The 13,309-nt window shown below is 45.0% G+C and overlaps 1 protein-coding gene across 1 annotated transcript; it reads left to right on the top strand.

Annotated features, from left to right (window-relative positions):
• Positions 1 to 9,534: 9,534 nt before the first annotated feature.
• Positions 9,535 to 11,909, top strand: lratd1 (LRAT domain containing 1). Its single transcript, XM_034528403.1, has 2 exons — positions 9,535 to 9,714; positions 10,164 to 11,909. Exon 2 carries the CDS (start codon positions 10,201 to 10,203, stop codon positions 10,987 to 10,989), a length of 789 nt encoding a protein of 262 aa, XP_034384294.1. The 5' UTR covers positions 9,535 to 9,714; positions 10,164 to 10,200; the 3' UTR covers positions 10,990 to 11,909.
• Positions 11,910 to 13,309: the final 1,400 nt, after the last annotated feature.

Genomic DNA, 13,309 nt, shown 5'->3' with positions numbered 1-13,309 from the left:
GCACAAGTAAATACACGCCACCTTAAATGAAATGAACTTGGCAGGCGATAAGGCTTTTGCTTAGCCTGGTGCGGTGGTCCAAGGAGAAATGTGGCACTGCGGGGAACACTTCATTAAGAAGCAACACAGAAACAGTGGTATAGACAGCTGACCGTGAGACAACCACAAGCCATTCACGATGCCTATACGGGATGACTGACACGTCCTCCACGAGATGGTTGTGTATGCCCTTTAAGGACCTTATCTTGAGCACATTTATTGATGAAACCATGATAACAGCATATATACACATACTAAACCATCGGCCATGAGCTGTGCACCGCAGGTGTGTTCCAAGCAGGTGGGAAGTGCGAGGAATACAAATGCTTGACATCAAAATTGTTCAAGTGTTGCCTGTTAATAACTGAAAGCCCTCCACCACCGTGCTTGTCCTAACAGTTGAATTAAAGGTGAACACCGCTTGTTTGTGCATTCAACTAAGATACCTCACTAAAATCCTGGCTGCAAGCCATAAGAAAATGAGACACAGGTATCATCCATCTTTTGGCAATAAAAGCCCAATTTGTGAATTAAATTCATGAATGTTAATCCTCTGTTACACTCAGAAAGACTTCTTTCTGTCAAATGAAACACTTCCAGCTCTACTGTGGTTCCTTTTTCAATAACATGCAATAATTGTGGCAATATCTTGTTTATTTTGTTGCTGCTGTGCAATTTTCATAGTTCTTGCACAGGGGGGAGTTTACCATTGTTGAAGGAATGTAGGAAATACTGGGGGAAAAAAAAATACGTTAGAGAAATAAAAGTTCAGAGAAATATCAAACAAATGTTACAGTGAAGTGTACACGTTTCTTTTTTAAATTTAAAAAGGCCTTAAATGAGGCCCTTTTGCAATGATTGGTTCAGACTTATTTGCTGTTATATCATGCTCTGCATTTTTGCCATCACAGCAAACGTATTGCGATTATATTTAATCATACCAGATTCAATATATCTGCAAGGATAAAAATCACTGACCAGAGTAACAATAATTCCCTCTCCCCGAATATTCTCTATCATAAACAACCATGTTAATGTGGCAGTTTTGGAGTGCAGGCAGGCAGGCAGGCAGGCAGCAGCAGGAGGAGAAGAAGGACCCGACCACAGCTCCAAACGAACAAGGCAACAAAGGGGAACTGACAAAGAACAAAGGAACTAATGGAGAAGGGGCAACAGGTGAGCAGGTCTGGTGACTGCAGGGCTAACAAGGGGCAGATGGAGCTAATCAGGGCGGGGGCAGACTATCAAAACTGGGGGGAAAACACACAAAGGCAGGAAGTGAAGTGATGAGAGGCGAGTAACAAAACAAAGCGTGAATCACCACGCATGAATGAATGACGTGTGGCATTGGAGCAGGGCGGATTGTGACGGTTTAAAGTTATAAAATGTTCCGGGTTTGACCTCTTTCCCTCCTGCCCACAGATCCTCAGACGACCCCCTCGGATATATAATGAATGAGCTCGAAAGAGGAAGAAAGGTACACAAACATAATTAGGGAAACAATATGTTCAAATTGAGAATCACACCATCATCCGCCTATCATCCGCCAGCTGGCGCGGTCCCCTCAGTCAACGCTTTCTTTCCGCTCAGCCAGACATTCAGTTACCGGTTTAAATCAAACAAGTTTATTGACAGAGATAACATAAATTAAAGTGGGAACGCATGTTAATGCGCTAATGTTGCTTAGAAGACGTGATGATGAATGTACTTTGGTTAGAGGAGAGGAGGAGGAGAACAATCACAGTTAAGGCTACTGATCTGTGTTAAATAGACTTTCCCCACGCTGAGGTGTCGGAGTTTAGTGTTGTGCTCATCGGCACTTTGGCACTAGATGCTCAGTGATGTGTACAGAGTGTAAAACGCCCTCTAGGGCTAATTTGTGATTCTGGGCTATAAACAATTAACTGAATTGAATTCATCACCTTCAAGGTTTCCGTCCCTGATAAAGAGATTGCATCGATTGAATAGGAATGATGTTTTTACTTATTATTAGGCTGTGTTATGCACCTCACTTATATTGCGCAACACACCCAGACTTTATTTTGTATTGCACTGTTTTATTAAATTCCTCCAATAATAAGCAAACAACAATAACAACATGCATATTATATTTTCCAAACAATCATCCTAGGGAAGAGGTCCCACCACTTGCATCAGGACCTTACTGCTCGGGCCAGTGTGTCCGAGCTTGTGCAAGTATAATATTCATATCTAGTGAGCATGACGTATGTCATGTATATACATATATACATTTAGTGCGGTCAACAAAGAGACGGGAGCGGAAAAGAAAAGGAGAAGCCAATCGCTGCGTTTTGATGTAAGTCAAGACAATGATCTTGGTCTGACCTCTTTGATGATGATCCCTTTCTGTCACACACACGCACACACACACACACACACACACACACACACACGCTGACACACATGGTCTGATGGTGTTGCTGATGTTGGCACATTTGCTCTCTGAGACAAGCGCTGCTTCATTGGCACTGATTACCGTTTTATCCTTCCCCTGCAAACAGCCGCCAACATCACCCTGCATACCAATGGACTACCATCCAAAGACGGATAAAGGGGAAGAGGGGAAAGGGAAGCGGGGAAATTGCCACATTGCCCCGGGCTTCTTTTCTATTTGCAAAACTATCTTTGGCCTTATTCTTCACGGCCTCATAATAACCGTCCAAATTTTCCGGATTAAAAAAAAAAAAAAACGTTCCACCTTTTTTGTTTATTCACAATGTCTTCTGTCTTTACGTTCCACGATGTTGGGACACTTTCTTCAATATCGCCAACAAGGACGAAGAAAGACTCACAATAAAGCAGTAATTCACTACATGATACACGTCATACATCAAATATAAGTCTTGTTGACGGCGTCACATAAGTCCTACTTAGTTTAAATGTTTACATACAAGTGCAATGGATGTCTGCTCAAAATGTTCCTATGACCATATAAGCATATTATAACATGTTGATATGAAATGTTCTCATTTTTAAACTCTCTTCAATTTTATAATTCAATGAATAAATGTTCTCCTTCGGAGGTTAGAAATGTTCCATGTAATCCTGTTAGGATGACCCTGGCCATGACTGTGTCAAATGTACAGTAATTAATTTTAGAGCAGATTACAGGGAAATTCAGCTGAAATTACACCATAAAACATAAAAAGAATGTCCTCATGTTTGAACTTTCCTTTCAAGATGTTCTGCTATGATCAACGTAATCTTCTTCAGGGTGACCCTGACTACGAGCATGTCAAATACGTGTGCTATTGGTGAGCAGGTAGAATACATTTGCATATGGCCCAATATTTAGTGGCAAGATGTATTTATTTTGGTGTATTATTCAGTGGAGAAGCTCAGCTTGCATCGTCACACCAGCTGACATGATCACGAGATGTTTCCAACTGCCTTCTCTGTGGAACATCAAATATCATGACAAAGACTCAGGGATTCGACTTTACGGAGTTTTAAAATGGGCACTAAAAACACGAAAAATCTTTTAATAGTCCGGTGATATTCAACGCATTTAATAGCTTGAAGCTGTTGAAATAACAAACGGGAACGTGTTGGTGTCGATACGCTCATCATTCAGGTAAGTTCCTGCCAGAAACTGACGCATTTAGCTGAAAGTCGCCAGTTAACTCGTTAACGGTAACTCTGTATGCAATATGCGCACAAATATTTTTGTCACAGGGTGCGAAAGATATTTAAGAGGTGCAATAAGGGAGTGAAACACATTAAAGATGAAAAGGCTACACTTCTGGCGCTTAATAAACTATGTTTGATTTTGATTTATGTCACTGCACAGTTCATTGAGCAACAACTTTCTGTCAACTCAGCATTTTGTAAACTACGTAGCATCACACTGAGCGATCATTCTGTTCTGTCAGCTCAGTATCGAAAGATAGAATTCAGCATGTCGGCCTTTTCTTGCAAACACACACACACACACACACGCACACACACACACACGCACAGGTCTGTGAAAGGTACAGAGTCTTTTCAGAGCAGAGCGAATGTAGCAGCAATAAGTTGGAGATGGAAGTTAACATTCACGGCCACATCGATGGCCTTCAGATGTGTCAGATGAGCCCCTGAATGAGTCACAGTCCGCCGTCTGAGAAGAGCTGATAAGACCCGGTGGAAGACCTGCTTTTCAGTGGGAGACAGATGGAGTTGGAACAAAACACATGAGAGACACACACACACAAACACACACACACACACAAACACACACGCACACACAAACACACACACACACACACAAACACACACGCACACAACCTGTCCATACTCACACACAAGAAGTAGAAGAAAAAAAGATGATTTTTTTTCTCTTTGTTAATACCGGTACATGTCTGGCACAGTTGATGAAAAGATCTGAAATACTGCAACTACTTTATTTATTAAATAGAGACCAGATTTGCTCAGCTTTGAATGATATCAAAGTCCAAACATAATCTGAACAAAAATAACCACATTTTAATTGTACCTTCAAATTCGAACGTATTGACAATCAATTACACCAATCACCAACCCTTTCATCTCTATTTCTTTGGGGGGGGGGCATTGTTGTACAAAAGGAAAACAACAGATGAAGGGAGGACCGTCTGTATTAGGAGACACATGGAGGGAGGCTTTTGGAACGGGTGGTACACAGAAAGACTTTTGCCAATTCAATCCTTCCTATTGGCATAAGGAGTGTGTTGTGAGCAAACTATGGCAATTGCTTCCCTCGTTGTATTGCGCGACGTCGAGGGACAGCTTGATGCCATGTGTGACTGCCTGGATGTGAACCAGGGTCTTTAAGCCAGCAAAAGACTCAACTGTTTAGACATTACAGAACATCTTTATTAAAGGTATACTGTTCCAAAAACAGCAAACGAAGGCAAGCACGCTTGGTTTCTTCATGCAACCATGAAGCTAATTGGTTGCCAATATCACTTGTAGCAACATCCACCATCTCTAGATGTCTCCCTCCTCTTGTCTGTAAAAACAGATGACGTTCTGACACCATGGCAGACATCATTTACGATGACGGGACAGCCTAATTGATTTCCACTAGGAGTGTTGCCATTTATCTGATTATTTATGCAGTGCAGCACTTTGGGCCCTGTGTTCAATATCTTGTGAAAATTCAAAAGAGGGTTGTTGACAGACAGAGTGGCGCCACTCAGCCTTTTGCTGTCATGGGGATGGACGAGACAAAAGGTGTGGGTCATTGTCTCGTTTCTGCCACTTTGAATTTAATACAGTAAACAAATTATCACAGCGTACACAGACCCCGGTTATTAACACAAACATACAGATGGCTATTATTATATGGCACCGACTTGCAGAGTTTCAGCAGTTTGGTGGACTTTTGAGTATTCTTGACTCGTATTAGTTAATTTTATCTGATGACTGTTCGTTTAGATTATGTGGACCTGGTAGTAAAGGTGAAATGCTGCCCCCTACTTATTTGGAGCATTGAACATTGCACCTTTAAAATGAAAAGTATAGCCCCACGCACTTAAAAATGTGAATACAACAGACCATTGCTCCTCAGACGTGGAACCAGGATCAAGTCGCCATGGTGATAAAGCCTCCACCCTGTTTGAGGAGCTCTTGCATAAAGCACTTAACCAGGCGTGAATGTGTGTATTGAGCAATTCATTTTTTTTTTTGTCAGCAAAACTACAGCACTGTGGTTAAAAAAAAATGACATTTAAAAAAAAATGTACACGTCATTTACGTTCGTTTGAATTGTGCCAGTGCGTATTTTTACACCGTAATGGCCCATTATGTGGTTTAACCAAGCAAACACGCTGAGCTTCATTGCTTCTCTTTCCCACCACGATAAAGACCATGCTCAGTAGAAATAACAGCCCAAAGCAAAATCTTCACTGTGATTATAGATATGACGAAGACGTACGCGGCTACCATCTGCAGAACCCGAGCACCTACAATCACCGTGAAAAAACAAAATACGTGCTGGAGGGTACGGGTCGCTTGAACACATTGTTTGCCGACACAAGCGATATTAAATATTTCTTTATTTAACACCCGTGTCCCAAAAAACAACAAATTAGATATTTTGTTTTTGCAAATGTGTTCATTTCAAAGATTAATTAATGTCCACTCTCTTACATCACATTCCAACTACACACACACACACACACGTGTGTGGCGTGGGTGTGAATAATTGTGATCCGGCATTTACCGAGGTGTTGTTATGTACCGTGACACACAGACTGCGGAGGTAATTGTAGAATATTTGTTGATGCCCCGGCAGCCTTCAGAGACACATGACTTGGCTTTTCTGCACTAAATATATCACACAACTGTTTCCTACACCAGGCAACAGCTCACCGATTTAATGTAAAAGGCCTGCTATGCAGACATTGGAAGTTGGCCCCTCCCACCCCCACAGATCAACGACACCAGAAGTGTGTGTGTGTGTGTGTGTGTGTGTGTGTGTGTGTGTGTGTGTGTGTGTGTGTGTGTGTGTGTGTGTGTGTAACCCCTGCAGCATTACATTTGCGTTACATCTTTCCAGTTCTGTGTCCTCCATTACTTCCTCTCGGATGCGTGCATGCACATATGTGGGGGTGTACACACACAGTGGCCAGGAAACGCAGCAGAATAAGAAGTAAATAAGAAAATGCAGACAGATGGCGAGGTCCCCCCCCCCCCCCACCACCACCACCACCACATGCTTACTTAGAAGAGATGATTGAGCGAGAGTCGTCAATACATTGTTTTTTTAGGAACCTTCTGAGCCATATATTTATTTTTCCACAAACTAATATTCAATAGTTTCTTCCTCGATAGAAGATATTGCGGTGGATCTTCTCCAGACTTTTCACTCCGTCACAAAAATTGTCAGAGCGAGAACACAGAGTGCCGAGCTCCTAAAAGAGAAGGAGACGATGTGATTGGTTCCACCGCCTCACGCCTCAACCACCACGGAAACCACACCTTTTATGCACTCAAACTTACCAAATATGCAGTTGTACGCCTTACAACAGGGAATTGTGCTGTATACACGGATATGAATTTTACCTGACACTTGCACTGTATACTCTACACCTACATTCTGACCCCCACTGGAAAGGCTGTAGCAAAAAAGACCATCTTACCCACAGGCATCAATATCACCACAAAAAAAAAAGAACGAGCTGACACGACATTATATTTTGAGCTACCTTGGTTTTTGATACACTCTTTTAATGATTTAGTGATTTGGACAAAGGAATGCTGAAATACCACCAGCACACAAAGGGATAAACCGGTAATACAAGTAAAAATGTTGACATGTTGTCCATTTATTTCTATGTGCTGATATCAGCTTTAAACACAAAAACATACCCATCGTGTGTCCCTCAGAGGTTTATGACCTCGTGGAGTGCTGTTCCGTCTTGCACGACAAACCCTTTATGATGCGTGTAGATATATTTTTTACACCTTTTTACAGGGTGCGATTGTATGCAGGGGTGCAGTGCAGCACCCATCGTGGGGCGTTGTATAAAAATGTCAGCTTGCACAAGAGACAGCAGAGGGGGAAAAGAGTGTTTACATGTGTGGCCGGCATTTGTGCGTGTTTTGTTTGTGAGTCAGTCGGTGACGCGGACGGACACATGTGTGTTTGAATACACTTGAGCATATATGCGGACAGCTGAACGTGTGTGTGCGTGTGTGTGTGTGTTTGTGTGTGTGTGTGTGTGATCTGTACAGTATGGCACTGCAGCGTATATGATTTAACTAGTAATTAGGGAATAGAGACGTATCCAATTATTGGGGTTGTGAAATATCACCCTGTCTCAGTAGTTATTCCAATACTGCCTTATTATTACACCAGCTGCATATATGATGAGGTGTGCGTGTGTGAAAGAGAGAGAGAGAGATAAATAAAAAGAGAGAGAGAGAAATAAAAAGAGAGAGAGAAAATACAATGTGTGTGTCCGGGAAAGGCGGCATCTACAAAGGAAAGTCATTTCTGCTCATTGTAGATTATAGGTGGCAGGACCACATGCCTGCAGGTGCTGTAGCCAGAGCCATTGCTGACAGTCTCATGACACCTTGTGTGTGTGTGTGTGTGTGGGACCCAGGGTACTACTTTTCTCTTCCTGTCTGACTTTAAGTACATGAGCACACACACACACACACACACACACACACACACACACACACACTCACACACACAGGGAGTACTACATCACAAACATTCTTGTAGGACTGTAGAAAAAATAAAAGGCGATCACTCCGATACACATACTCCTGCTCTCACATGGAGGTGTAAATACAAACCCACGGCTCTATGCGTGTGTTGTTTGTGTGTGTGTGTGTGTGTGTGTGTGTGTGCATGTGCGTGTGTAATTTTGCACAATCATATCTCACCCAGTGAAAAAGCCACCATGGAAACAAAGAGCAGGGGCCGCTCTGTGTCAGCAACTGGAGGGCTGCTATCTCCAACCATCTGGGAGAGATAAAAGATAAAAGATACTCTGAGGAGCTCTCCAGATGCTGGCGGGGAGAAGAAAAAAAAAGAAAAGAAATATTTCCAATGTGGAGACAGACAGAACATTCACATCATAGAGGGGTCGACATCAACCCCCGAGATGGCTATCTGCTGTGGGCAGTGATGAAAAGACGCGTGAGAAGAGTGTGGATGATATAAGTGTCCTCAGGTGTATCTTTCAAGCACAATATGCAGAGGGTTCAAAATATTATGCATGCCAAAAAAAAAGTGAGGCTGAAATTCAACATGCATTTTATATTTCAGCCATGTGTGGTTCCAAGACACAACATCAATGCAAATTAGAATATTATAGAGTAAGTATTGAACTCCCTGTAGACTCCTTTGTTTTGTTCCAAGCGCAACAACACACACCTGACTCCAGCCCCTCCCTTTATCGTCTCCACCACACACGCACACGCACACGCACACACAAGAGAGATGAATTGATGCAGTAGTGAAGCTAGTGAAGCATGTGGAAATAATTTACAAGGTACACATAGGAACTGGAGGACAGACACCCGCTCTGGTATTCTGGAAGGTGGGAACACATTTATCATGTCATACAGCCACCGTGCGCATGCGATAAGGACGCACGCGGTATTTGGAGATAGTAGAAATGTTTATAGCACATCAGAGAGCAATAAAAACTCGAGCTTCTTTCATATGCCCACCTTGAGATATGCAGGCTGTTATCACTGCTGACTGTTGCCTTGAAAACTCGCCTCGCACGGACTCCGCGGATCATGTGGAGAATTCCACAGCTCTCTGACAACAAAAACCATGCCACGGTAACAGCCGCCTATCGCCGCCAGCCGCCCCGCGCGCTCCCCGATTGGCTGCTGCGATTCACTGGCACACGCCTCCACGGGTTCCCATTGGCCGGGCGGTAACGGACCCGTGACTTCGCTCCAGTAGAACCCCGTGAGGGCGGAGCGCGCCGGCTGAGGCGGAGCTCTCCTTTGTACTTAAATGGATCTGGTGCCGAAAGAAGTGAAGTACTAGCAGGCACGACTGCCGGAGCGCGCGGTGCGCGGTGCGAAGAGTGAGAGAAAAAGTGTGTGAAGAAAGAGGGAAGAAGAAGAAGAAGAGCGAGGAGGAGAGCAGGGGACCCAACAGCCCTCTGTATTCATGGACCATAAGGATATTTAACCATTTGCCCGGGGAGCGCACAGGTATCCTCTTTTCCTCCAGCTTCTCCTCGTGCGTAAAGATGGGTTTGCCTTTTAATCACAGAGCGTTCTACACACCTCATACTATTTTGTTCTCCCTTTTTTTTCCTCCTCACCTCGTATCTTCTGCATGGGAACCGGGGGCTCATTTACATTGCACTGGAATTAATGATTGACTAATGGGTGTGAAAGGAGCAGGGGGGGGGGGGCAGTGGATCATTGATTGCGTTAGTGTTCTCTTTCGGCTCAATAACACGAGAAAGCTCTTGTCCCTCAATACAGGAGACTCGCTGAGAAGTGCTAAGTGCTTTCTCAGCCGACTCTCTTATCTATTGAGCAGAGGGATTTAAACACAGCCACGCGTTCGTGTCTTGTTTTATGAAAGCTGTATTTTACGCTCTCTCTCTCTCTCTCTGTCACTTTCTCCATCTCTCTCGCCATCTCCCTCATAGACACCGCAGTCCATGCCTCTGCCTTGCCAGGTCATTGATGGGAAATCAACTGGATCGGATCACCCACCTCAACTACAGCGAGCTGCCCACGGGGGATCCGTCCGGGCTGGAGAAGGACGAGCTTCGGGTTGGCGTCGCCTACTTCTTCTCTGACGAAGAGGAGGAGGTGGACGACCGCACTCCGTCCGACTGCGGCTTCACCAAGGACCACAGCCCGGCCGAGGAGGGACCCTTCTCGGTCAGCGAGGTGGAGTACTCAGCCTTCTGCTCCCAGGAATGCATCTTCTCCAAGCTGCGGGAGAACGAGGACTTGAATGTGTACTCGGCCAAAACTTTGCTCACTATGTGCAAACCGGGGGACCTGCTGGAGCTGGTGGCCACAGCGCAAGCCCCCCACTGGGCCATCTACGAGCAGGACGACCAGGTCATTCATCTGCACAAGGGCGAGATCCGCAAGGACAGCCTGCTTGAGATCAGCAACGGCCGCCATGGGAGGATAGTCAACAATCGGTACCGGTACCGACCGCTTCCTCCTGACCTAGTGATGCAGAACGCAGTGGGACACCTGGGCCTGAGCAGCGAGGAGATATGCTGGACCAACGCGGAAAGTTTCGCCGCTTGGTGCCGCTTTGGGAAACGGGAGTTCAAGGCTGGGGGAGAGGTGCACTCGGCGGAGCAGCAGTATTTCCTCAAAGTGCATCTGTCCGGCAGCGGGGTGCACACGCTGGTCTTCCGCAGCTTGGAGGACATGATCCGGGAGAGGAGGCGAGTGGACGCCAGTGGAATTCTGAAAGAGCTGTCTTTGGTTAACGGGGGCAAGGAGTGATCAGGGATTCCGTTTGATCCCCCCCCCCCCCCCCCACCCCAATCCCTCCCTCCCCTCCCTCCCAGCTGCGCACGGACGCACAGTTGTTTTTTTTTGCGCACAAGCAAACGTACTGGCACACACGCACACAAGCACACAGACGCACATGCACATGCAAAAAAAGGACCTGTTGGGTTTTTTTTGGGACTGTCTGGTGGAGCCACGGTGGCGCGCGCGCGCGCTGCGTCTGGACCGCAGGCGCTCAGTGGAATTTCCATCAAATTGCACAGTGTTGAAAACTGAGAGACAGCGGCCATGTAAACAGACAACGCCCCTTCAGATAAGAATTCGTGCGTGAGTGGGACACACGATGTTCTGCTAACCCCACCCCCCCACACCCCGCCCCCCTCCGAACAGCAAAATATCACCTTTACAGACCTGACACGGCGCACACGGCTCGGTTTGGTTTTTCTGTTTAATTTCTCGGGATAATGGAATTGGCCCCCTCTCGGCGTGGGGCGCGTGCTGCGGCAGAACAGACGGTGAGAGATGTGTGTGTGGGGTGGGGGGTGGGGGGGGGATGAAAGATAGGACCTGGGATGGCGCTCTAAAAGTCTCCCTTCTATTTTTTTACTGTTAGCTTTAAGACCGGGACTGGCCATAACACAGATCCACTACATCCTAGACCTCTGACGGTCCCAGATGGCTACGCAGTTGCCTAAACAAAGCAGTTGGCTTGTACAAGCTCCCCTTTTGCCATAACAAGAGTATTGTCATTCTCACAATGCTGCCATCCTGCTCCACAGCACTGGATGTATGTGTAAATTGTATTCATATATTGATTTCAATTTGATTCCCTTATTTTTGTATTTAAGTTTAGTGGAATTAAACCTGATCTCTTTTGTTGTTTCAAATAAATGGAGATTGAAATATGAAAATGAGCACTTGGTCTGGCAGGTGTTGTTTGACCACATATACTTACTGACACACTCTCTCGCACACATGCACACATGAGGGATGTATGAATTATTTATACTCTAGTGCCTCCTGACCTGCCTCAAGCCAAATGGGCTTCATATATCTCCACATTATTTGGAGGCAGTAAAATGGGCATCTGCATCAAACACATAAAGGCTTTATGAAAAAAGAAAAAAATCCATAAAGGATCCATCCGGGAGCTACCACATATCGGCAGCTGTGCCAATGTCAATGGGAACATACAGTACTTGGCCACAGGCTATCTTTCCTTGTGTTGTTTTTTCCCCCAGCTGGTATACATTTACAGGCATGTTGATCTCCAGGTCATCTCCAGATCACATGTTCGTCCTTTCTTGCAATCGCATTACCACACTACACACGTTCTGACATCATATTCCTCAACTGCATTGTGGACAAGATGTCCTCGAAATAATGCTCATCCAGGGGGAACACATTGTGTTGCTTTGGCACCTGTATCTGCGGTGGCGTTATCTCTGGATTGATGTTTTGACTCCTACTCTGAGAGTCAGGCGGTGCCTCGATTCCTTTCCTCCTGCGATCTGCTGTAGCATCAGTGAAGCTGGGATTAATCACCTCACTCTAACTTCTCATGTCCCCTTGCTCTTGCCTAATTTGAGTCTGAACTCAGAGAGTGGATTTATGGAAAGGTTCTGCCGTAACGTGTGTCTTTGTTCTGCCTGGCAGCCCCGCTACACCTGTGATTGGTCGTTGAATATATACATGAGCTTCAGAGGTATATAATGTCGCAGCTAAAGAGCTCGACTGTTTCGATCCTGCATCCTCGCCTATAGGATTCTCGTGATTGTTTTGATCACAATGTGGTCATAAATAACCGGGCTGCAGCTGGAATGGCAGACAAAGAGTTTTCATACATGTGGGAGAGAGGTAGAGTATGAAACCAGCATGCATGCAGTGTGTGTCTTTGTCTCGGTGAGGGTCGGATTCTGCTTGGTGTAGGGGACGGGTTGTTGCACAGTTCAATTAGACCTGGATCTTCTCAGGCGACAGATGTTGCAATCTCAGCCCTCAGACATGTTTCATGTCAAAATACAGACTAATAAGCCTGTGCATCTTGTAAATTTGCCTTGAGAAGATATGCTCAAGCTATTGACCCAAATACCTAATTCTATCAGCTTTGCTGTGATTATATTGACACACTTCTTCTCTTGTTAGCTCCCTTCTCCTCTAATTCTGCTGTTAGCTGGTATTTCTCCAGTCTGGTATTTCCTCACTTGTGTTTCTCATTGTTTCTCCCAGGCCAAAAATCTTAATTTTTCCATTTCGACATCAAATTCTGATTCGATACCCACTTTCAAATTGAGAAATTGGCAAAAACAGATAT

The sequence above is a fragment of the Cyclopterus lumpus genome, chromosome 24, assembly GCF_009769545.1.
Source record: "Cyclopterus lumpus isolate fCycLum1 chromosome 24, fCycLum1.pri, whole genome shotgun sequence".
NCBI lineage: Eukaryota > Metazoa > Chordata > Actinopteri > Perciformes > Cyclopteridae > Cyclopterus > Cyclopterus lumpus.
The sequence above is the reverse complement of the archived record's forward strand: the minus strand, read 5'-3'. Positions and strand labels throughout refer to the sequence as shown.

Excerpts from the sequence above, each read along its gene's own strand:
- lratd1 (XM_034528403.1), top strand. The coding sequence starts at position 10,201 with ATGGGAAATCAACTGGATCGGATCACCCACCTCAACTACAGCGAGCTG.